This window comes from Phalacrocorax carbo, chromosome Z (genome assembly GCF_963921805.1).
Source record: "Phalacrocorax carbo chromosome Z, bPhaCar2.1, whole genome shotgun sequence".
Lineage (NCBI taxonomy): Eukaryota > Metazoa > Chordata > Aves > Suliformes > Phalacrocoracidae > Phalacrocorax > Phalacrocorax carbo.
In genome coordinates, this window is record NC_087548.1 from 23,260,699 (window position 1) to 23,287,378 (window position 26,680).

Genomic DNA, 26,680 nt, shown 5'->3' on the forward strand with positions numbered 1-26,680 from the left:
AAGTAAATATCTGAAGACGGTAATGCTTTAATAGATCAACAGTACTGTCAAAATCAAGTTATATGCACAGTCAGGTAATAGGTACAGTAGATTTCATAATGCAAAACAAATGAAATCATTAAAGGCATGTATGCTTCAGTATCTCTTCAATATTTGAATTCCATTTCCAGAGGAAATGGAAGGCTTCAAATTTTCCTGGAAAAATATATTTTATTGTCAAGCATCCAATTTTGTATGGCAATATTTAGTAAAAGCATACAGGAAAAGACTTAAAAGACTGAACTGCTTTAAAAAATGGGTCACCACTACAGAAGTTACTGGAATTTCAAGAGGAGTTGACTCAAGCTGTAATGCATCACATGAATCAGAAAATTAAGAGAGTTTTTACAGTTTTCCAAAATAAATCTTACATATCAAAAACACTAAGGTGTACAAAAGCAAAACAAAATCCAGTGTTTCATACTTATTTAAAGCACGTAGAGCAAATTCATTCCTCAAGCTCTATGTGAACAAACACAGCTTATCTTATGCAAGAGACTCATTTTCAGGGGAAAAAAAGCTGTTGATTAGTTACCAATAATACATTACACAAAAATATACATTTAGACCTTGAAATGATGGTCAGATCAAACCACAGCAAGTGGACTTTGTCACCCATTCAGCTTATCACCTTGACTTTGTTTGTTTTTTAAATAACAGACATTTAAAATAATAATGATTTACAAAAATACTGATAATGGCTCAAATTTCTACCACCTCAATACTTTCCTCTTCTTTTGACCTTTTTTACCATCTTGGCAGTATATCCAGCAGTCTTTTGAATAACTACATGCTGCTCAGACTCCTTTTGTATAAGATCCATTGATAACACGCTCTGACTTAGTTCGCTGATATATTTCAAACCATTTACATCCGAAAGCTTCTGGTTCTGTGAAATGGTTGAAAAGGCTTTTTTAAGGCCCACATCAGAATTGGTGGTTTCTGTTTAGTTTTTTCTGGAAATAGGACCGCTTCACTTTCAGGGGTAGGAAATCGTACTCTATACGCTTCAGGGTAAGATTTCTGAAACTAGAAAAATACATCAATTTAAATGAAGAACTCACTCTAACTTGTAATATCAAACAATTACAGTGCAACCTCCACCTCTGGAGCAGGAAAATTATTATTTCTCTAATGGACTTTCTAAAACTCTATATAGAGAATGAGGTAATATTTTCTAATATAGCTTGATTCATCACAGTATCTCTGTTCTAAATGATTAAGAAGTTTTAAATCCCCAAGAGTACCTACTATTTTAAATCTCAGTAATTCTTTACAGGACTACATGTCTAAGACTTGATAAAGCTTTTAAATTAAAATTAAAGACTGGGCAGGAATTTTTATTTACTTGCTTGAGCTTCTTCTTCTTATCTTTCAGAGATATTTCTTTATTCATTGCAATTTCCTCCAATAAAGCTGCCAGGGGTTCTTGAGTGCCAGTTGCCCTCTGGGATTCAAATTCATCCGTACTGATTTGGTGACAAAATGATGGAGGAGGAAAAGTTGCATCAGTATCAGCCCCAGCATATTTTATCTGAAGAAAGAGTAAAAAAAAGAGCAGCTATGTTTTCTGCAATAAATTTGCATTAAAATGGTTTAATCAAATTGACCACCTGAAGTCATTAAGTAGAGAAGATATGGAATAAAGATCCTAAATTGTACCTCCTATCTCCTGCACTAATTGAGTGAGTTCTAGTAAGCCAAGAAAAATGACACCAAGGAAGCCTGTTTAACTCTTGGAATAAGTTAAGAGTTACTTTTTCACTAGATATTAATGAAGGAAGAACTAAAAAGCGGCTTTGAACAAAACAGAATATTGTATCAGGAAACAGAAAGAGATTTTGAAGAAAAAGCTGAGCAAGTAAGGATGGCCCTAGAAGAAAATCAGAATATTAATGGCAACACTTTTTAACCATTCAGTTTTCCTCACTACCACAAATATAGTTAACCCATTTAATGGAGAAGCTAGTGCTGACCAACAGGAAAATGTATCTTCGCGTTCTTGTGTCTAAACCATTCAAGATCTGCTTATTTTTCATTCAAATAGATAGTTATGATTGAATATCAGCAGCCAAAATTAATTAGCTCTTCATAAGCTAGCAGAGACAGAAAAAAAATCTTTAAGACTATTGAACTTCAGAGCAGAAAGGATAAACTTGGTCTAGAAGCTCAGAGGCGTAAGAGGTTTTTTTTCACTAGATACCTACTTGGACTCTCTGGAGATGTACAACATGCTCCTCTATAGAAGATTTTAAGGCAGAAGGTACACTTAAGATATCCTGATAATTGTCCATGAGAAAAGATACTAGTTTAGCAGCAAGCAGTTCATCCAAGTCCATTTCATCCTTCGAGCAGAGAATACAACGGGAAAATGCCTGAACCATCTGAGAGAAAAACAACCACCGTTATTGTGTATGTTCCTGTTTGTGGTGGGGAATCAGACTATATTTAAAAAGTAACCTTTTCTTAAAAATACTTAAACAGCACAATACTTATCATAATTCCAACATTAATATTTAAAAAAATAAAAGGTATTGTGCACAGTGACATTATCTGAGTGGACTGAAGATGGCTCTTGTCTCATACATATAATCTAAGCCTGACTTTAGACTTAGAATGGCTGAATTCCATTTTATTCTCAAGACTTTATCAAATAGCCACTTCACATGCCACTTCTCCAGTTAAACAGGGCATAAAACATTTCAGAGATTTAAAAAATAACATAGGAATTTAATACACATTAAGCACCAGTGGAAAAACTTAATACAATTATTTTGAAATTTCAGATACAGCTCACTTCACGTAGTCTTATGCCTAAGCATTCACTTACAAGAGTTTTCTGTCTGTGCACCAGTCACTTCTAACAGTAAAAGCACAGAAGGGAATCAAGGTTTCTGGTCATGTATCATAGACTACACTGCTGAATTAAAACTTAGTACAAAATACTTGGACTGTAAAGGATTCTTTTGTAAAAATAACATTTAGATTATAACATTATTATTTTAATCAAAGACCATTTACAGTTAATTAAATTATAACCTTAGCAGTTAAAAATTTAATTACTTTAATCAAATACTATCCACAGTTAATTAAAAACTTAATTGCTATGGAACAAATTTAGATTTATGCATGTTACTATAGGACTTTTATCGAGTGGCTCTACAGCTGTTTTCTTTTGCCCTTCTTCCAAAATATGTGAAAATTAACCAAAAGAAATATGTGTTCTTAGCTGGTATGAATTGCTAATTTATGCCTAATAACTTTTAATAACATGCTGTTGCAAACATCAGTGGTAACTCCTCAAGTAGTCCTACAGAAAGGCCATTAGCAAAAACTAGAGTTTGCCAAACTCTGATTGAAATCACTTCCAGAGATTGCTGTAGTGAAGTGATGAAAAAAATTAGTACTGAAATAAACTGGTAGGAATTCTTTTAAATTACTGAAAACAGGTAAATTGAAACATTCAGCTACATATTTCTAACTATGACTGAAACACACAGTCTGTTTCTCTCACACGATCTGCAGTCATTAAGAACACCAGAGACTTCATCTACTGTATTGTACTTTTTTCTACTCAATAATGAAATCAGTCGTGATTTAACTTTGAAAGATAAGGAAACCTCCAAATTCTGAGCAAATTCTTCATTTGCTCACAACATAACAAGGAATCCCAATTTACTCAAATTCAGAGTAGTTTTCCACATAGCTAGAATAGGCAAACTGTTCTTCAAACAAGCAAAAAACTAAACTGTATTTTATATACACTCTCCATTAAAAATCTTTTTTTCTGTGCCAAAAGTCTTATCTAGACCTTTTGCCTTACACTATACATACCAAGGTTCTGGTCCTCACTGATTCAGAAAGAGGTGGCAAATCCTTGTTAAAGCTAATTCTTGCCATCATCCTCACCAACAGCTGCAGTCTTTTCCGATTTTCTGGCGGCAGCAGGAGACAAGATATCTGAAGAGCTTCTACAGCCTTGCAATGTTTTTGCAGCAGACCTGGTTTACACAAGATCAGAAAATTGGGCAACATTTCTCAATTATGTATTTCCATAGCATTTAACATAGAATTTCTAAATCTGTCTCCCCCAAATTCCTTTCCTACTCATTCGAGATGGCCTTAGAACTCCACTCCCCAAAGAGTCTAGGAAGGTATCCCTTGAACTGAACTACTAGAACTGGATACCTTGTTTAAGTATTTACAGGATTTCCTTCTGATGCATTGGGAGACATTAATAATCATAACCAACAACTCTAGGTATTAGTAGACATGAAGAACTACAATGTTTTGGTTCATCCTTTGCTCTTTTTTAACCCTCAGTTCTTAACACAACTGAAATGTATGTACAGATGTACCAACCACATTAAAAAAGTTAAGTTTGGGGCAACAGTCAGAGAATTTAAACAAAACATACTTATGCATCAATGACAGGTAAAACAATACTGATACGTGCCTCACACCTGTAGTATATATTAATAATTCTACTTACAAACTCTTGAGAAAACACAGAATGTAAGCATGGCAGAGATATCTGAAGACTGGACAGGCACAGTAGAATCCGAGGGTAGTTTAGGTACCTATAGAGAGGTCTCACCACCAAAATGTCATCCTCTTTTGCGTTTCTAAGACTCAGTGAAGGAAGCAGCTACTACACATTTGGCTAAATAGCACTAGTATAAGAACAACACAGAAGTCAGGAGCAAAATATCTGCATGACTGAAGTCTTATCAGTAATTTCTCTTAAAAAAGGAATAAGGAAGATGACAAAGAGATACATTTCTCTTTTTCTGTAGATTACAGAGGTTGGAAGTGATCTCTACATATTAGCTAGACTTCTACCCCTGTTTAAAGCACAGTCATCTACAGTCAAGGACTATGTCCAGTCAGGTTTTGATTATCTCCAAAGATGGAGATTTCACAGCACCTCTGGACAACCTCTTCCAGTGTTTGACTACCTTCCAATTAAAAAAGTTATTTTCCTGTGTATAAATGAAGTTTCCTGTATTGGTTTATGCCCATGTTATTGGCATATCTGTTATTGGATATCACTGATAGAAGACTGGCTCCCTCTTCTTTGCTATTCCAACATCAGTCTTTTATACACATTAATAAGATCCTCCCTGAGCCTTCTCCTCTCCAGGCTGAACAGTCCCTGCTCTCAGTCTCTCCCCATGTGACAGATGCTCCAAGCCCTTACTTTTTGTGGCCCTCCACTGGACTCACTGACTAGTGCTGAGGAAAGCTCTCCCTGAACCTGCTGGCAATGCTCTTAATGCAGCTAAGGATGCTGCTGCTCTTCACTGCCACACGGACACACTGCTGGCTCATGATCATGTTAGTGCCCACAAGGACTGCCAAGTCCTTCTCAGTAAAGCTGCTTTCAAGTTAGTCACCCCTAGCATGCACTGGTGCATGGGGTTCTTCCTCCCCAGAAGATTACTTGGCATTGTCCTTTCTTGAACACTATGAGATTCCTGTTTGCCCGTTTCTCCAGCCTGTTGATGTCCCTCTGCATGACAGTAAAACCGCCTGCTGCATTAACTACCCTTCCTCATTTTGTATTATCTGCACACTTGTTTAGGGCATTCTGGCCTTGCTTAGGACAATATCCCACTATGTAGGTCATTAATGAAGTGTTAACCACTACTGGCCCCTTTATCATATACTGGCCCTGGGGTACTCCCTGCTGATTGACCTCCAGCTGGACTTTGTGCCACTGATCACAACCCTCTGAGCCCATCAGTTCAGCCAATTTCCAGTCTACCTCACTAGCCACTTATCTAGCCTGTACTTCCTCAGTTTGCTATAAGGATGTGATGGAAGACAGTGCTGAAAGCTTCACTACAGTCAACATGAACAGCATCCACTGCTGTCCCCTCATCCGCCATGCCAGTCAATTCACACTGTATAAAAAATGGAAACTGTTATTAAAAAAAGAACAGAAATGTGCAGCAGTAAGTAGGGCAGCCAAAAGACATAGCATTCTAAGAAAACAATGGTAAAGCACTGTAGTTAATTTAATTTTCAAAGCAAAGCTTTTTCTAATTTCGAAGGAAGATTTGGCAAGTACACTAGTGCATATGATTAGAAGAGGCCCTGGGAAATAATAATTAAGCTTAACAAGACTTATATATAAAGAATCATTATAACCTGTGCAAAGAGCAAGGTTAATCTTAACACATTAGTAAAGTATCTGATGATCACTGACACCTTAATCCTATTTTCTTAGCCAACCTGAAAACTAATTTCAGCCAATGTCTTGGAAGAAAAGTGCCCTAGACAGACTTCATTTGAAAACAGAAGCAAGTGAGACATCGTGATATGATTACACAAGCCACCTATAATTTCTGCAAATATTTGAGTTTATTTGAATAAAATAAATAGAATAATAAATTCTAATTGAAATTAGAATTGAGTTTAACTGGAGTTAAATCCAGTCAGCAGCCAGTCACAAGCAGTGTTCCGCATGGCTCAGTGTTGGGGCCAGTCTTGTTTAGTATCTTTATCAATGAACTGGATGAGTGGATCAAGCGCAGCCTCAGTACGTTTGCAGACACCCAATTGTGTGGGACTGTAGATCTGCTCAAGGGTAGGAATGCTTTGCAGAGGGACCTGGACAGGCTGGATCATTGGGCCAAGGCCAATTGTATGAGGCTCAATAAGGCTGGAAACCTGCCCGGCAGAGAAGGACCTGGGTATGCTCATTGACACCTGGCTGAACATGAGCCAGCAGTGGGCCCAGGTGGTGTAGAAGGACAATAGCGTCCAGGCTTGTATCAGGAATAGTGTGGCCAGCAGGAGCAGGGAAGTGATCGTGCCCCTGTACTCAGCACTGCTGAGGTTGCACCTTGAATGTGGTGTTCAGTTTTGGGCCCCTCACTACAGGAAAGACATTGAGGTGCTGGAACATGTCCAGAGAAGGGCAACAAAGCTGGTGAAGGATCTGGAGATCAGGTCTTATGAGGAGCAGCTGAGGGAACTGGGCTTGTTTAGTCTGGAGAAGAAGAGGCTGAGGGGAGACCTTATTGCCCTCTACAACTACCTGAAATGAGGCTGTAGCAAGGTGGGTGTTGGGTGTCTCCTCCCAAGTAAATTGCGATAGAATGAGGGGAAATGGCCTCAGCTTATGCCAGGGGAGGTTTAGATCGGATATTAAGAAAAATTTCTTTACTGAAAGAGTGGTCAGGCATTGGAACAGGCTGCCCAGAGAGGTGGTGAAGTCACCATCCCTGGGGGTATTCAAAAAATATATAGACGTTGCACTTTGGGACATGGTTTAGGAGGCATGATGGTGTTGGGATGGTGGTTGGACTTGATGATCTTAGTGGTCTTTTCCATCCTTAATGATTCTGTGATTCTATTTCTCAGGTTTTAAGATGGAACTTTTAGACAGGTACAGATCACATCATGGCTGCCTTAAATTACTAAAAATATCATGTGATAACACTTTCTTTGTATTTCCTGAAGACTTCCACTAAACAGAAAGCTTATTTACTGAAAGAAGAAATACTATAACCACTGTGGAAAGGTTGTAATTCCCTGAGGGTAGCAATATGAAAAGTCAAAGATTGAAATCTTGGTTTATAAAAGTCTTAAGACTGATCTGCTTGTCCATATTTTGTAAATGCACAACTTGCTAAGAAATTACTGCTTCACAGGCAGCATTCAGTACTAGCTGTGGTGGTGCAGACACACACACCCAACCCCCACACACACCCCCAACCCCGGACCACTTTGAGCTCCCAGGATAAGCTCTATTATGCTGTTATCTTGATCACAATGACTTGGGCATCAGGCCGTCTCTATCCACAGCTGGGCTATCTCCTGCCTGAATGGTACACAGCACCACTCTGAGATCTAAGGACAAGCACTGTGGTGCTCTTATCTTGGTCATAAGGACTTGAGCAGGAATTGTGGCCAGAATGTAAAATACTGACCAAAGCCAATCATCTCGACATCCTATAAATAGCGGTCCACGAGGGAGACCTTTTTGAGCTCGCCAACTAAGGCTAGACCTAGCTGCACATAGACTTCTCTGACAGGAGTTTAAAAAGCAAGGGGGTCTATTTTGAACCTTATGACTCAGTGGGAGGGTCTGCCTTATCCCCTGCATCCACAATGCCTCTGTGAATCACTCGAGTGTAACTAAATTTTCCTTTGTGCACTTCTTACATGTAAGTAATAAAGTGAACCTTGCCATTCTCGAACCTTTAAGTCACTATGTTGATTGTAACAAATTCCATCAAGTTGCTGTTTTAAACTGGCTGATGCTTAAGTGCTGTTAAGAATTCTACAACCTAATACTGTGATCTATCTCAAAAATATTAATAAGTCTTAAATTGCTAATCAAAGCTGTGTAACAAATCATGTTCATGACAAATTGGTGTAGTGGGCAGTATCCACAAATCTGTATTTGCGACACTAGCATTAACACTTATTACAAAATAGTACTCTATAGAGTGTGCATTATCCTCTACATTTACCTACAGGTTCATAATGGTGTGTGCATTAGCCTCATTGTTAAGACTTAATTACATATTGAGCAGAGTTAGGCTTCACCACAGGTGTGCTGAATTGTCTTCTGGAACTCCCTCCACTGGCTAGATAGGGGGCATAGTTTTGAATTATTAAAAAAGTGGAAGACATCTGAGAATCATCTGGCCCAAACCCATCCCCCAGTCAGCGAGGGTGCCTAGCTCAGATATCCCGAATCATCCCGCTAAGGCCAAATGCAGCTTTTTAGCCATTCAAATACCTGTGTTAGGTGTCTGGAGGAGGCTGTTTGGGCAAGACTTCTAGAGACACATGACATTTTCAAACACATACAATTTACTTTAAAGTACTGGCAGTATAAGTATGAAGATGAAAAACAAACTAAATAGTTCTTGAAAGCCTGTATTCCCATTTTTTGTGTGTAAATCTGTTTTTGTTAGTAAGGAATCTTTATGTCTGTCAAGCACTGCAAAATAAAAACTCTTAAATCCTGAAAGATGTGCAAAACAATGGAAAAGCAAACAGAAATAGAGTATGAAAGGACAGGAAAAACTTTTAAAGATATTATCAAGAATATCTGTTGTCGAAGAAAAAGTCATAAAAGGAACTATATTCAGTTTGAAGCAAGATCGTCAACAAAGTCTAAAAATACTGAATTCCAGAAATAACTGATTCTGAATTCCTTTTTCATCTCAATAGCTTATTAAAAGCAATGTTTTTACCATTTAAAGAAGCTCAGAAAAATAACATGCTACAAAGCATGCTTACTTTTCAACTCAGTTGCTCTTTTCTGAAATTTAACCATAGAATGTAATATAATATTTTCACATTTACTGTCTTTCAATTAGCCATCTCTAGCTGCAGGATGGATGAATATCACCTAGTGTGAACCCCTAAGAATTTATAGTTAATAACTAAACTATTGTTTTTTTGAAGCACTGGATTAGTTAACATCTATTCTAAGTTTAAGCAATGAAAGATTTCAATTTCCTCAGATGTCATATTACCACGATTAAAAACAGTCTTTCCAGCCCTAATAGTTTTTAATCTAAACTTCAGTCAAGCAATTTCTAAAAGCTTATGTGAATTTTTAAGATGCTTACACATTTGCAAAAAAAGAAAAATCTGTTAAAATCCATCTATTAGGTGCAGCAGTGCTAAGCAGTGAACAGACACCTTTAAAAATTATAGAGACAAGCAATGGAAGAATTTTGTTCTTGTCGTTTTGATCACATTAGTTCAAAACCACCTTGTGATATGAAATATTAAACTGTTCCCCATGTAGAATGGACAGGACAGGTCCTAAAGAAATGAGCTGTGATATTATTTGGGTATGGTAAATTAATTCCAGGAAGTCAAATAAAAAGAATAATTTTTTCACTACATCCCAAACTACTTACCTAACACACTAACAAAAACATCAAAAAAATGAAATGTGAGAAGAGGTTCTTTCATCTGGCCAAAGTAGTCCACTATAGTTTTGAAGACATCTCTTTCAAATCCTGAGTACGTAGGCTGCTTCAAATCCGAGCAGCTGGGCCCTACAAAGGGGAGGGGGAAAAAAAAAAAAGAGAAAATTAATTTGCAGGCACCAATCAGATCACTATTTTTTTATTCCAGCCAATAAAAATGCTACGTCAAGTAGGAAAGGAAATAAAAAAACCCAACCAAAACTTAGACTCATTCTTCAAAATATAACTGAAATTGTATTGATCTATCGAATGATCTATTTCCAACAAGTCTAGTGAAAACACATAGAGGAAAAATATGAATAGAATAAACCTTTACATATTTCATTGAAATAAGCTGCACTGGCAGGAAAATATACGCTGCCTGATCTTTTCCAACTTTGTTTAAAGCAATTATCAGAAAAAATATTGACTGTGAATATAAACAGGATTTGATAAAGCAGTAAAGGCGCAGTAAGTTCAATTGGTTTTTACAGGTGTGGGTTGTGGGATTCTTTTTTTCCCCCTCCTGAATTTACTTACAATTTGCTAGACATTTCATTGCTGATAATATCCAGTGAGGTAGTTCCTCTGCATAGGGGAGAAACAGACAGGTGAAAAAAGTGAAAAAGGTGAAAAAAATGAGAAAAATGTTAAACTGTAAGATAAAAGTGAAGCTGAAAATTCTTTAAGTTCCTTCTATATAGTAGATCGACTAATTGCAAAGGCAGGCAGACTATACTTTAATGTGGAATCTAGGTTGAATTACATCTATACTTTAGTACTTCCAGTACTCAATATCAACCAGTTATGCCTACTGCTCTTACAACTCAATCAGCAAAATGGACCATACTGCAAATCCTTAACCTGCCCTGCAAAACTCAGCCAAACTAGTTCAACCTACACCTTCACTAGTGCATTATAGTAAAGTGTTTACTTTGCACTGAAGATGATGAAAAGTATTGATACATTCGGTTCTGTCATTTCTGCAAGTACAAAGTTAATATCTTGAGATGCTCCAATTGTCTTTCATATGAACTTGTATACACTCTGGAGGTTTCATTCACAAACCAAATCAGGTCCCAGTCTCATATTTCACTTCTCTATAAATCTTGTGGAAAACATGGTGGCAATACTATTGTAATAGATCATACCAGCAGCAAAGATGCTTTACTTTCTCCCTGATGTGCAAAGCAGATTTAAACTCAGTACTAGTTTCAAACCACATTGACTGAAAACTCAAAACTCAGTGTACATTTTGATTCTTTCCCAATTTTTAATACACATTTCCCTAATGTAAACATTCCATTTCAGGGAGTTAAGGGCTAGGCTGACAAAGCTAACTCAAAGTGAATAATATCCCCAGCTTTATAAAACAAAATATGCTGCTCTTTCACCTTCATCTTTCATTGCTGCTAAAGCAGGAATAAGTTTAAGAGAGTAAATGTTGAATAAATGCTGATTCTTACTATTGGGGTGTCAGAGGATAACAATGGCATACTTCGTAAAAGCTCTAGATAGATATGGTCATACAAGTATAAAGATGCTACGTTAGTAGAGATTAGAACTAATACTTTTTTGTACTACTAAACTACAATATAAAAAGTTAAATGAAAACTTCTAAAATACTCACTTGATTTATCTTCTAAAGTGACAATGCCTTGCTTATTGACATTGTATGCATTTTGGACTATATGCTTTGAATTCACAAGCTTTGTGTCTAACACTTCATCCAGGGAATCTAAACCCAAGACCTTTTGTAATCTGTAAAAATAAAGAAACACATAGTTCATACATAATCTAATCTGAAAGAGGCAAACATGCAGTATTAGGATAGATATGATTCTGAAAAAGAGGCCTCTCCATTTCATAGACTCATAGAATACCTCCAGTTGGAAGGGACCCATAAGGATCATTGAGTCCAACTCCCTGCTCCTCACAGGGCTACCTAAAAATAAACCATATGACTAAGAACATTGTCCAGGTGCTCCTTGAACTCTGACAGGCTTGGTGCCATGGCCACTTCCCTGGGGAGCCTGTTCTAGGGACTGACCACCCTCTCAGTGAAGAACCTTTTCCCAATGTCCAATCTGAACTTCCCCTGATGCAGCTTCATTCCATCTCCTTGCATCCTATCACTGGTCACCAGAGAGGAAGTTAGCACATCCCGCTCCGCTGCCCCCATGAGGAAGTTGTAGGCTGTGATGAGGTCACCCCACAGCCTTATCTTCTCCAAGCTTGACAAACCAAGTGACCTCAGCCATTCCTCCTAAGTCTTGCCCTTGAGACATCTCACCATGTTTGTCACCCTCCCCTGGACACACTCTAATAGTTTGATGCCCTTCTTATATTGAGGCTCCCAAACCTGCACACAGTAATTGAGGTGGGGCCACCACCACACAGTGTAGGGTGGGACAATCACCTCCCTTGACTGGCTGGCTATGCTTTGCTTGATGCACCCCAGGAGACAGTTGACCCTTTTGGCTGCCAGGCCACACTGTTGACTCATATTCAACTTGCCATCAACCCAAGCCCCCAGATCTCTTTCCATGGAGCTGCTCTCCAGCCTCTTGTCCCGCAATTTCTGCATATAACCAGGTTTACTGCATTCCAGGTGTAGAATCTGACACTTGCTCTTGCTAAATTTAGGACTCCCTTGAGGGTATAGAGGCCTTGCAGAGAGATTTGGATAGACTAGAGAGCCAGGCAATCACCAACCACATGAAGTTTAGCAAAAGCCTAGAGGAACCCCACTGGTGACTGGCTGACAGCCTGATGTAACCCCATTTGCTGTAACACTTTGAGCCCGATCCATCAGCCAATTGCTCATCCAACATATTATGGAGTTATCTAGCTGTGTGCTGGACAGCTTATCTAGAAGGATACTGTGACAGACAGTATCAAAAGCTTTACTAAAATCCCAAAACGCCACATCTATTGGCTTCCCTTGGTCAACTAGATGGGTGACCTTGTCATAAAAGGAAATTTACATTTGGTTAAGCAGGATTTTCCCATTGTGAACCTATGCTGGCTATGACCAATGACTGCATTGTTTCTCAAATGTTTTTCAGTAACTCCCAGAATAACCTTCTCAGTAATTTTACCAGGACCTCAAGTGAGACTGACAAGCCTGTAATTACCAGGGTCTTCCTTCTCACCCTTCCTGAAAACTGGGACAAGATTTGCCAGCTTCCAGTTGACCAGGACCTCTCCAGATCCCCAAGACCATTGAAAAATAATGGAGAGGGGTCCTTCAATGACATTGGCCAGCTCTTTCAGCACCCTGGGATGAATCTCATCAGGCCCTGTAGATTTATGTGCATCCAGGTGGAGCAGCAAGTCTCAAAGAAGTTCAGGGTCTGCTGGGAGTTTATCATCCCCCCAGTCACGGTCTTCCAATACAAAGCTCTGCAGGTCCCAGGGCCCATCATCAGTGCTGAAGACAGAGGTGAAGGAGGCATTAAATATTTCGTCTTTGTCTACATCCCTATTTGCGAGGTGACTGACTTTGTCAAGCAATGGACCAACATTATCTGATTTGCCTTTTCCTATTAACATATTTTAAAAAGCCTTTTTTGTTGTCCTTCACAGTGCTGGCCAGCTTGAACTCTAATCAAGCTTTGGTGACACAAATTTTCTCCCTACAGTGGCAAACAGGATCTCTGTAGTCCTCCCATGTCACCTGCCCTTGCTTCCAATGTCCACACATTTCCCTTTTCTGCCTAAGTTCTAGAAGATTTCTGCTTAGCCAAGCAAGCCTTCTGCCCTGCTTTCTTGACTTCCAACACTTTGGAATTGCCTGCCTCTGTGCTCTTAAGAGATGGCTCTTAAAAAGTGACCACTGATCATGGACACCAGTACCTTCAAAAGCAGATTCCCAGGGAACCTTACTAACTAGCTCCTTCAGCAGCCCAAAATCTGCTCTCCCCATACCCAGGGTCAATGTTTTGCTGGCAGTTTTTCTCTTATCACCATGATTTGAAACTCAGCTACTTCATGGTCACTGTGACCAAGACAACTACCAATCACCACTTCACCATGAGTCCCTCTCTGCTTACAAACAATCTAGGAGGGCACCTTTCCTAGTTATCTCCCTTAGTTCCTGCACCAATAAATAATCTTCAGAAATTTTCTGGGCCTGTTTGTGTCTGCTGTATGATATTCCTGGTTGATGTCTGGGAAGTTAAAATCACCTATAAGAACAAGGGCAGTTGATTTAGAGACATTCCATAATTCCTTGTAGAATAATTCATCAGTCTTGTTGTCCTGGCTGGGTGGCCCATAGCAGACTCCCGCAACACCATCCACTTTATTTGCTTTCCCTTCATCCTTACCCACAGGCTCTCAACCATTTTATCGCTAACTGTAAGTGCCATAAAATTCAACCCCTCCCTTACATACAGCACCACCCCCCCACCTCACCTGCCTTGTCTGTCCCCCCTGAAAAACTTGTAACCATCCATCACAGCACCTCAGTCACAGGACTCATCCCACCAGGTTTCACTTATGCCGGTGATGTCATAGCTCTGGGACTGGGCCAAAGCTTCTAGCTCCTCTTGCTTGCTCCTCATGCTGCAAGCGTTAGGATAAAGACATTTCAAATGTGCTCCAGCGTACTTAGCACATTGTGGAGCAGACTGAAGGACCTTGCTTAGCACACCATCCCTCAAACATTGGAGTGCTGCCCCCAGGCTTATCTCTAGCAAGCCTGGTTTCATCCCTTTCTCGACTCAGTTCTAGTTTAAAGCCCTGCTAACTCCTGTGCTACCCCATCTGTTGCCAGCAGGTCTGCTGTTGTGTGGATGGATCCAAGATCAAAAAATCCAAAATTCTGCCAGTGACAGCAGTCTCAGAGCCAGGCATTGTTCTGCTGGGTCTTCCTGTTTCTTCCCTCATCATTCCCTGCACTGGAAGGAGAACACTTGTGTTCCTGATCCCTTCACCAGTTCTCCCAAGGCCCTGAAGTCTCTCTTGATTACCCTCAGACTTCTTGTTGCAACTTCATCACTGCCTACCTGCAAAATCAATAATCAATAATAACCCAAGGGGCCGTATCAAGGTAGGAAGTTTTCTCTTCACATCTTTAACCTGGGCCCCAAGGAGGCAGCAGACTTCCCTAAGAAGTGGATCTGGTCCGCATGTTGGGTCTTCTGTTATCCTCAGAAGAGAGACTCCTATGACAATGGCCTGTCTTTTTTTCTTTATGGAAGTGGTTTTGACCCAGGGTGTAGGCTGACTTAACCTCGGCAACACCTTCAAGCCAGATAAACCGTTGTCCTCATTATTATTTAGTTCAACCTGCAGAGTCTTGTACCTATTATGCAAGGGCACCTGGGAAGCTGGGATAGTCACGGAGGAGATACACTTATTGCACCGGCCAGGAACTTGTCACCATTGCCCCCATCCCTTAAGTCACCAAGTACAGCCAGGTGGAGAGAGGATAGGGAATCCTTCATGTCATATGTCCTTGTCTGCCTGCAGTCCTGTCCCAGGGAAGGTAGGGTGCCATTCCATTAATCCACCTCTCTCTCAGACTACCTGGTACTCCTCAACCTACTCACCTCTTCCCAGAGCTCTGTCACTAAGCGGAGGAGTTCCTCTACCTGGGCGCACCACCCACAGGTGTGCTCACTACTGCTGTCCAATACTGGCATAAGAGCAGGGCACACTCTGCAGCTTGACAGCTGGGAGGCAGCATGTTCCCACTGGAGCTCTGTCTGGGAAGCTGTGTCATTTGTAACGGTGCAGAGTTTAGAGAGGCCATGGCTTTCTTCCGGGTGGATACCATTAATCCCTGGTCAAGCTGGCAGAGCTTCAGCGCCCTTCCTGCACACCCTTCCATGCAAACTGCTGCACCATGCCCTGTTTGCCCACCCTACTCATGGTGCTCCTGGTCACCAGTGCTCCCTAAGGGCTTCTTTTATACTTGTGGAGATCTTGGCCACTGTTGGTCATAGCCTCACAGAGGTCTCATTAGCCACTGTGGCATAACCTGCAGGCTCACAGTGGGTCTCTCCACTTCCCTGAGTTTCCCTGGTCGAGGAAACTCCCCTGAGCACCGCACTAGATCACTCCACTGCAGATTGTGCTGGTACCAGAGCTTCTTGCCTCGGCACCATGCTTATTACATGGAGATAATGTCCTAGGTTTATATGAAAGTAATCATTAGTAAAGCCTCAACTGTGCTGTAAAAATAACTAATGTATATTATTTTTTTCTCTTGCATAAATAATCTAAAGCACTGCCTTTAACTTTGCATAGGATATTCCTTTTGGAAATAGTAACAAATATATGAATCTCAAAGCCTTCTGCACTCAACTAGCTAACTCCATTTCTTATCTCACGCGAAGTATTGTACCTGTCATTGAAAGATTTCATGATATTGCACTTCTGCAGAAGTGCTCCCATTTCATAACAAGAAAAAAAGAGAAAGACTGAGGAAAAAGTTATAAAACAAAACACACACAACAAAAGGACTTGGATAACACAACAGGAAAAAGTCAAAAGGGATGAAGCACAATAAAGTTTCTTTGCAAACTTTATTTGCCGAATTCATTAGCCAAATAACAAGCAGTATAGTCAGTCTAGCCACTATGGCTTTGATGGCAACAATCAAAGGCGAATGGATGAAATTACAAGCAGTACCAGAAAACACAGACAAGACTATCACCTACTACATGGTTTTACTCAAACAGCAAATGACTCACAAGTATACTCACCGTGACAAAGTCATGGATTTCCATATCTCTTCTATATGTGCTTGTGTTAGCGCTCTGCGGAACACCAGTTTGCATGCCGGTACTTCTCCTATAGCTATACTGTGTCGCTTGTACCACATCTCAGAGTTCTGAAATCAGAAAAACCACTCCTCATTAACTGGTGACTTTTCAAATATTGAACACTAGAATACATTTATAGTGTAGCATGTTCCCTATTACAAGTATGTTAAATATTCCTGAATTCCAGTAAAATCTCCAGAATGCAAGTGAGTGTATATATTTCATAGAAGTGCAGCATCTTTTCTCAGTTACGTAACTTGTCCAGAGCAGAAAAATTATGTGTCAGAATAGCAGTTGAAGTTGAGGAGTCAATGGCCTTTAGTGTTCAGATCCTCTCCATGTTTAAAATCAGTTTAACTCACTTGTTTTCAGCTACCACTTTAAGATTAAACATCTGTTAATGGAAAAATCATTGGGAGAATTATTAGATGAGATATGAAAGACAGATATTCATCCTTGTTCAGCATATACTGATCATAACAAAACATTGAGTTCATTAGCAGGGTCTATTTGTGAAGAAAGTAAAAGGAAATAACTACAGCTGAGAAGACCTGTCAGGTCTAGTCCACCATTATAACAGAATAAAGTAAAGCAGAGAATGCAAGAGACTACTATCCTTTAATACTCCTTCACAGCCAAGCTCAATGCTTGAAGATTGTCATCAATGTGTCAATGCATGGGCATACAATACAGTTTGTGTCAGCAGCGTAAGTTTTCAAGGCAAAACTCCTAATCATTCCCAGTTCTTTGATTTACATCACAGGGCAGTCCTAAAGTACATTAACAGTATTCCTTGTGATCACAACCAAACCACAAAATGCACTCCAGGAATGTACCTGATTACACCAAGCACTAATCATCTGTCATTCCATGACATTAGACTACAGCTAGTTTGAAACAAATAGCACCCTCTGAAATTAGTACGTGGTCTTCCACATCAGTATTTCAGTACAGAGACCCATCAACCCACATACAGCCAATAAGTGCTCGGATTTCATCTGAAGCAATTTAAGGTGCTACCACTTTCAGCTACCTATCTACTTTGCCATTCCAGTGGAAGCTACACCTTTCTATAAAAGAGCCAGCAGAAAGAAGTTCATTCCTTTGCCTCAGTTACTTCAACTTACGGTCCCCTGTATTAACCGAAACTGTCAATGAAATATTTTGAGCTATGCCAGACCATATGCTGTCACATGAGTCAGATGTATATAAGTAGTCTTTTGCTAACTCTTATCAGGCCACGATGCTTGGATGAAAATTTGGAGCAGATAGTTAGAGGCTGTAACACGTTAAAACTGCAGCAGATACTTGCTCAGTAACTAAAATACTCTATTGTCCTTACTTGTCTTTGGCACTGTCTTTTCTTTCTTCCCTTTTAATCTTCTACCTACTATTGAAGTTCTAAGGACTATGCTTCTTCCTCTTCAGAAGACTGGTGTACATGGAAGGTGCACTTGATCTGGTTTACAAATACTGAGTAACCATTCATTCAGGACCACTAGATGTCCAGCACAATGGTAGGAGCTACTTTTCTAAACAGACTATTGATCACCAAGAAATCCAAGGCTAGAGACCTGCACTAATGAGCATTATGAAGAAGGCCAATATTATTGAAGAAGTCCCAAGAGTTCACAAAATATGAGAACACTCACATACAAGATACACAGGAGGAATGGTTTAGAATATACATAACTCCAGAAGCCTAGGCTTTTAAGATGTCCAGGCGGCAAGACTTGGTACAATTTTGGTTTACTAATAAAAGCAACAGCTTTTATAATTTACAAAAAAAAAAAAAAATTACAAAGGCCAGATCAGTCCAGGTAAGTATGGGGCAGGATGATTCTCCAAGATCAAAATGGGTAGCAATGAAACCAGGATCACTTCTCCTTAGCCACAACATATTCCTTATCAAAAAGGAAACTGAATCACTAACAACCTCATAGCAGCTAGGAAGGAAGTAATACTGTATATATTCTGCTACATGAAGTCTCTGAATAAGAGTTACAGTGTAAGTGACAGTAAAGAAGCTATTTCGTCTCGAAGTGTAATAAATGCCCTATTGGAATTTGAGCAGACTGGAACGCAAGCATATGGGCAAATACAGCCATACTGAACTTAGGATGCTCAAGACAATTTTCTGTAGCAAAAAGAACACGCAAAGCCAGCGTGCCCAGCAAACATTAAGAACAACTTTACTTCACATAAGTTTAAAATAACAGTACTTTACATTTAATTTTATAACCAAGTATTTTGTGCCACAACAAAGAGATCATTAGTTCAGTTTTGCTTTCCAAATATGCTTACGTCTGGGGAAATGAAAACTGTATATCTTACCATTGTGACTGATTTCACTGGGATGTGTTCTTGGGAAGTGCCCGCATTCGGTTCATTCCAATCTGGAAACTTAATTACTTCTTTTCCACATGAAGGTTTCTTTGGATATGGCTTCAGTGGTGAGGAAGGAGGAAATCTATAATTAGAGAATACTTTTAATGCCTCTGAACTCCACCCTATTCTGTATTTACCATCGCAAAACCGTAGTAGGCCGTCACATGCAAAAATACAACAAATACATTGGACATTCACAGTGCGACTTAGTTGCCCAAAGACTGGTGTTGAGTGGCACGTAAAACATTTTAAGGTGTCTTGTTTGGCTTCCATCTGTTGCTCCAGAACAGGTCGGGTCCTTTGTACCTCCCACAACACAGCTGAGCCTTGGGTGAATGTCTGAAATCCCAGTGCATCTCAAATAGCAGCAGCTGCCTATGTATACACAACTGACTCAGTCTTCACTAAAAGACATTGATTCTGCTGAAAAAGCTCTGGATAGATTTTCCCTGTGCCAAGTGCACTGCTAGCATGCACATCCTAAAGCAAAGCTACATAAACAAGTCACATGACTAACACATGGATTTAATTAGCATGCATGCAAGTGTTCACACAAAGTTTTGTCCACACTACCCTATTCTTCTGTGTTTATATGCTTTCTATGCAAAGATCATATCCTGCAGTCTTTTTCCAGCTGGTTGTGCAGGAAACTCATTCACTTTCTAAGGCATTTCAAGCAGTGCCTTGAAGAAATTAGCAGAAATAAAACCTAACCTAGTCCTTGCAGAACACAAGGAAAACAAACTGTCCCAGATCACATTCAGCTCAGTCACATCTCCAGCTTCATCAGTATTAAATTATTGCCAAACCTAGGTCAGAGCATGTACACAGCAATTAGTGACAGCACATCAGAAAGGCAAATCAGGTTCAATGGCAGCATATCACCAGACCAGACCAGACCTTGTTTACCTGCACTCCTAGGTTTTAGATGCTAAGATTCCCGATGCTTCAAGAAGTTGCTTCAGCCTCACTCACTCTTTAATCAGAACATAAAAGACAATTATGTCTGTGACCTTGCAGTAAGAGCTTGTACACAGCTGGATAGCATGTATTTATATCCTACCAGAAAGATTGTAATGCTCAGGAAATCCTCAGGTTTCCTCTAAAGGCAGTTCCAACACTTAATTAGTTTTTAAATTAGTTTAATATTGCAGCTTTGTTAGTCCAATAGTGTTATACTGCATGGATTAAACACATTATGATTTTGACCGTGCACACTGTGTCCATCTGACACGTTCCACAACACTCTTCATCTGAATACCTGCAACACAGGGAAGTAACACTTCCTTTGCATAAACCCGGAGAAAAAGTAAGAAGTACCTGGTACTAATCCCGCAAGATTTACTCTGCCTTTTGAAAGTAACTCAGATTACATTGCAGATGTTCAGGCGTTGAGTGTTCTCAACTATTTTTCAACTACTCAATATTTCTTCGATATTTCTTAGAGTTTAATGTTAAAACATCTGCAGCCTTTTATTCCTTTGCATTACAGTATTCTCAACACTTCCCTGTTTGCCCTCCAGTTCTTCACAATTTTTAGCTTTATGTCATTTGCTGCCCTGGTTCTCAACCAACCAGTAAATGAATGAGTTCTTAAAAGCAGAAAAAGGAGGTGCATCCCCTTTTTTCAGGTAACATTACTGCAAGATCTAGGTAGAGCCAAGTTTTTGGATGAACAATAAAAAGCCTCTGGTTTCATGATAGACAGAATAAAGTTACCTAAAGCTAGCAACTGAGGAGCACTTCAAGGTTGGCATGTCAAGATTAACATGGTTTAGCACCAGCAACACTAGTTTTAGGAGTTTATATAAGGAGGGAATAGAGGTACCCATTTGTGTCCAGGGCAATAGATAGAGAACAGGGTCAACTAACATAGGTATTGATGGTATAACAAGTCCCACAGCTGAATTCCCAGAAGTTAATTAGCAATGCAGAGTACCAACTTTTAATAAAATTCCTTAGATTCCAAAAATGTAACACCTGACATCTTCCAGAACTGTAACTTCTCATTTATTATTGCAGGCTACACTGAGCCAGTAAGTCAGATCACACAGACAGTCAGTCTTTGCTGTTTCTAGAAGCCACACTAGTTGTCACCTTCACAGTTAATAGTTGCCCAATACTCTCAGGCAAATCAACAATCAGCAACATCTCTTTTTCGTACTCTGTGGAGTGAACAAGAGCAGACATCTACACTTACCCGTGAAGGTAATGAATGAAACACCTGTGCACCACAGTGTACAGTCACAGTAAATTAACACAGGAATTTATAGAAAAGGTATGAAACATATCAAGGTTTCCAGAGTAAACACTGTCAGTGGAATTAAAAGCGAGTTGTACTGTTACCTGTATCAACGTGGTGAGAAACGTATTTACAACGTAACATCAGGAATGTCCACCAGAGGGTGCTGCCAGAACATTAAATACACACATAAAGGCCATCTGGAACTCCATAAATAGGAGAAAAGCATGTTTTAATACTTAAAGCCAAACACCAAAACTGTGAGTAGCATACATTGTTTATTTATGCACCAAGCCCAGCAGGAAAAACCTATCTCCAATTCAAGATGCATGAAAGATACACAGTTTTAGTAAAAAACCTCTTCAGTTAATAACTTTAGTAACTTTTTTTCAGTTAGCTTTTGAACGGGAGGTGGAAAAAGAACATCATTAAGATAGATATAACAAAAGACCTCTCTTGCCCAATAGCAGATCATTAGGCAGGGGACACAGAAAATGAAAAGCACAGAAATATTTCACCCAAGCAACTTCCACAGCCAGCAGCTCAGGAAAGTCATGGCTTAAAATACAAAGGAGAAAAAGAACAAAATAAATTGAATGTGTCACAGTGCCAATGCAAAACAAACCAACCAACCAACCACAACCACACAAACACAACAAACCCGAACCAAAGAGTTGCAACATACTACCAGTGGTTACCAAAACCCATATTTAATCTTTTGACAAAGGGTCAATGCCCAGAAAGAAAGGAGGCAAAGTACTTGAAACCTATGGCACCAGTGAAAAAAAAACTACAGGTAGTGCTGTCCTAAGAAGAATAGGCAGAGCAGGACTCAGCTAGGAACATACCAAACCAATAACACACTTACCACCCTGTGCTGTACCAGCACTCAACTGCTCTTCTAACTCTGTTTAAACAAGTAGAAAGCCTACTCCACACCACTCCTTTACACTTAACCTTCTCCAGCCCGAAGTCAAGACCTAAGATCCTCTGCAGCTCTTCTTGTCTTCCATGCCTGTTTTCCAACCTGAACTAGCCAATGACTAGGTAAACTATCCCAATATCTTGCCCTTCTATAGCAGCCATGAGCAGATGGCCAGAGAAGAATTTAAGAACAGGACAAGCATGCATAATGCTTCCCTCAGCACACTTTCCCAGTCATTTCAGCTCACAGACTGCAGAGCCGTATATTGTTTCTATACACTTAGCAATAGACTTTCTTGGGTGAGCTTCTCAAAATATCACCAGATGCAAGTCCTTGGATACACTGGTCCTCCAAACTTAGAGTCCCAAATTCTAAAATGTAACATTTTTAGCATGCAATTTCCCTTTATGGAACTAAGTTTGGAGAGAACATTCAGTCTTTATTCCCTCCAAATTATTTAAATTTTTTCCATTAAAGTTGATTGAAATTGGTTTGAATATTTAACTGATTTGGCAGGGAAGCTGTAGCATTCGTTGTCGTTTCCTTCAGAAGGCAGGCTAAAAAACAGCTACTGCTTTTACTAAAAGATGTCACACAGTACCGTAACGAAAAAACTTGAATTGGTGCTAATTTGTTACTGCAACTAAATACAAATATGACCCAGTCTGACTGCAAATCAACTGAACTGCACAGGAAAAAAAAAGTTTAACATAAACCATAGTTCTTTTTACAAGAAAGTATCTTGACCCAGGTTTGCTTATGGCAAAGTGAAAGAATTACATCATACTTACCTCTTACTTTTAAAGTATTCCAAGTTAAAATATAAGACAGTAATGAACAACTGTACTTACAGCATAGGTGTACAGGCTAGACAGCAATAAAGCGTAGGCACACCCTACAAACTAACTAAGATCACAGAACAAAATGAAAAATTGACTTTATCTACATCAAGTGGAAATTCAGTACTACCTGCATTTCTCCAAAGACAATATTATGAAATCGTTACCAAAAAAAAGTAATGCATAAGATTTCTTTAAGCATATAATAATATATAGAGAAGTAGAAACACAGCATTATTGCTGACCTATTTTTCCTGTTGGTCTGCATGTAGATAGCTCCCATTTCCTCAGAAGACGACTCACCGTAAGTTACAGATCCATACTTAAGGTAATGGTCATTTTTACACGACTTTTTCACTGAACAGGACAATACAAGATGGTAAAAATTCAGAGCCCACAACTTCTGGACACCCAAACCTTAACTGAGGTCACAAGGGGTAAAAAAACCCCTTCCAGTAATGCTAAGTTTTCATTACAAAGAAAATTATTTTCCTCTGTTAACATGCCACCAGCTGAGAGGCTAAACAAGTATAAGTAAGCAAGAATCCTTGAGGATGGGCAAACATAACTCTGTCTTTCTTAAGATAACTTTGACCTACAACACAAAGACTATAGAAAAAGGCTTTTTCATTAATGACTTTTAAATTCTGAGGGCTTTTCTCTCAGGATTGGAAACAGCATCCAAAACAGGGGGTTGGGGGAGAGGGATGACAATTGGAGTTGGATGCTCAATGGCGTCCTGGCTTCTATTAACATCTTCCCAATATGCACTATTCCAGCACCGACAAACCTGATGCTTACTAAGGGCAAACAGAACTCACTACCTTGTAAAAGCTGCAAAAGTTTTTGTTGGTATTCATAGAGTGTAATCGAGCAAAAGTGCCCTTCAAAACTTTTTAAAAACAAGGAAAAAAAAACCAACAAACCCCAAGCCAAATATTAAATCATGACAGCTGCCTTTCACTAAAGAAGGGGGAGGGAAGAGACATTAACACCTTTTCAAAGGCATTCTACAAAAACATTTGTAAGACCAATACACACGAGTTGTTACTCCCTGTTTCCCAAACCCAAAATTTTTTAGTCACCGTATACAGGCTTACCTATATAAATGGCCATCATCTTGAAAGTCCTCTTTGCCCCATCTTCCTTTGATATCTTCGATAACGTGGTTTTTCAGGAATTTTTTAAGCAACTTAACCGTTTGATTGCGGGTCACTTCTGGGCCAAAGTTTTGATTAGAGCCAAGCAGTTCATGTAAACAGTCCACCGCCTCCGAGGCTTTGAAGCAACGCTCGTAGCTTTTGAACCGACACCGATGCTTCCGTAAAGGCATCCCGGCACGAAAAAGTTCTATGATCTCGTTCCACTAGGGAAGAGGAACAAAGCAAACCGTTACGGGAGCTCTTCCCCTAGAAGCGTTTTAGTTGTGCCAAGGGAGATGAGAATGCAGCCAGATCTGAGCGCGGAACTACGTACTACTTTGATCATCTGCGTTTACCTCCACACTAAAACCTAAAAGTACAATTTAAACCCTTCAGATCTGAGAACAAACACCAGATTTAGGAAGCTGAAAGATCTAGAGCCCCGTACCACTACCTGCGGCTCTGCGGGTACAGCTTTAACCGCCCCTTGGCTCTTCACTGTGACGAAAGGCTGCCCCGAGGATCGGCTCTGCCGGCCTCTGCCACCGCTCCAGCCCAGTTCCGCGGGGCGCCCAGGTCCAGCCGCCCCGCACAGGGCTCAGCCTGGGGAGCGCCAACACCCGGACGGCTGGGGAGCGCCCCGCCGGCTCCGGACCAGCGGCTGCCCGGGAGAGGCGCAGGGCTCGCTGCCTGGTGGGGCAGACCCAGGCGGCCAGGCCAGCGTCCAGGAGAGCCCAGAATGCCGCCCTCCGTGCGCGGAGCCGCACCGGGCGGCGGTAGGGCCCCACAGGGGCCCCGGGGACACACTTACCAGCCGGGTGGCTCGGTAGGGCCCGGGCCCGACCAGCCGCGGCTCCATGGACGCTGCCGGGCCTTCCCGTCTCCACGGAAACCGGCAGCCGCGCCCGCCGCCCGTTTGAATCCGGGCCCGGGAGGCGACGCCTTACGCCTATTGGGTGGTGGCGACGGCACGTGGCGGGCCCGCCCCGCCCTTGATTGGCGAGGAGACCCTCCGCCCCGCCCCCTCCCGGGCCGCCCCGTCCGCCCTCCCGCGGGCCGCCCCCGGGCGCCGCGGCGGGAGGGGGCGAAGGGCGGGGCGAGCGAGGCGGCGGGGCCTGGTGGCCCCCGGGAGAGGCGCTACTGCGTTTTTGAAACGCAGGCTAACCACGCGTTGTTGCGGTTCGTACGGCCCCCGTGAGCGAGAAGGGGGGCCAGGCTTCCGCCTCGCGAACGGTCAAACCGTGGCAATGAAACAGAGTCTGCCCAACTGCCACCTTGATAGAGCCTTCTCATTCATTTATCAACACCCCCCCACCCCGCCGAAAAAAAAAAATACCAGAACAACAACAACAAACCCCCACAAACCCCCAATACTCAAAACAAAACAAAAAATCCTCCCAAACCAACAAAAACTCCAAAACGGGAAAAAAAACCACACCCCCAAAAGACACCCCTCCCCCCAAAAAAATCCTAAAACCAACAAAAAACCCCAACCAAAACCACCATCAAAACAAACCCAAACCAATTTTCCAGGCTCAATTTCGTAGGAGAAGATTAGCTAGTAATAGTAGTGTTTCTCCTCCACCAAATCAAAGGATTACAAAATTTTAACCCAAGTCCCCTCATTATCAGTAAAGTCACTACAACAATTTTTCTGACCGTTGCGCTCCTCCTTCCAGTACAACTCTAACGTATCATGCATTTCAGTATGTAAGATGCACAAATTTTAGGTAGGAAAAATGTAACTGTCTAGATCAAGACACTGATTCTCACAGGCTGCAACATTGTGCATAGGACAGGGTTTAGTAACATTTTGTACTGATGTCATTAGCATAGTTATGCTATGTGCAGCCTCTTAGGCTACATCCACACAATTCGCTGAAACAGTGCGTTCTTTCTCCGAATACTCCATAACTTACAGAAAACTAAACCGGTGCGCAAGAAATTATGCAGTAGGAATCTGAAATGGCACTTGCTGACAGCCCACTGAATGATTAGCATCTCCAGTTTCTGCTCCTGCTAAGTAATCCTTAAGCAACTGACTCTGGAGGCAGCTGGCTACAGCACAACTGCTGGTCTTGGAAGTTCCTCCTGGTTCCTTCCTGTTCAGCATCTGTCCATCTGCAGAGCTGCTTAGTTTTGATCGCGTATCCTACTTAAGCTCAAGTGAGCTTGAAGGATCTGTTGCAGATCTAGACCCCAAAGCAGCAAACGAGTATCTGACCCCTCACTCCCAGCTGCAAGATGCATTCCTCCATGCATATTTGGGGGGTGCAGGGGAGTGGAATAATTGCAAATTCAGGAATGAGAACTAGGACTTCCCCTACCAGCATTGGAGTCATCTGCCAGACTAGGGAGTAATGCCTCCTCTCCAGAGGAAGC

General features: G+C 40.8%; 1 protein-coding gene across 2 annotated transcripts; it reads right to left on the reverse strand.

The window, feature by feature from the left end:
• Positions 1–7: 7 nt before the first annotated feature.
• On the reverse strand, positions 8–25,252 carry DEPDC1B (DEP domain containing 1B). 2 transcript variants are annotated; one of them, XM_064438214.1, is made up of 11 exons: positions 25,110–25,251; positions 24,257–24,522; positions 19,097–19,232; positions 16,703–16,830; positions 11,617–11,747; positions 10,527–10,574; positions 9,936–10,076; positions 3,874–4,040; positions 2,247–2,423; positions 1,388–1,573; positions 8–1,068 (listed from the first exon to the last, which is right to left on the reverse strand). In XM_064438214.1, exons 1-11 carry the CDS (start codon positions 25,155–25,157, stop codon positions 907–909), a joined length of 1,590 nt encoding a protein of 529 aa, XP_064294284.1. In that variant the 5' UTR covers positions 25,158–25,251; the 3' UTR covers positions 8–906. The 2 variants fall into 2 exon arrangements, with proteins under 2 accessions (XP_064294284.1, XP_064294286.1); XM_064438216.1 differs by lacking the exon at positions 1,388–1,573 and having other exon boundaries at positions 25,110–25,252.
• Positions 25,253–26,680: the final 1,428 nt, after the last annotated feature.

What these genes read in the sequence shown, in the direction of transcription:
- DEPDC1B (XM_064438214.1), bottom strand. Translation starts at nt 25,157, where the DNA reads ATGGAGCCGCGGCTGGTCGGGCCCGGGCCCTACCGAGCCACCCGGCTG. An exon ending in GATGATGGCCATTTATATAG is followed by an intron (nt 19,233 to 24,256) that starts GTAAGCCTGTAT and finishes CTCTAATTATAG; the next exon opens with ATTTCCTCCTTCCTCACCAC. An exon ending in AATGAAATGTCTAGCAAATT is followed by an intron (nt 10,077 to 10,526) that starts GTAAGTAAATTC and finishes TCCCCTTTGTAG; the next exon opens with GGCCCAGCTGCTCGGATTTG.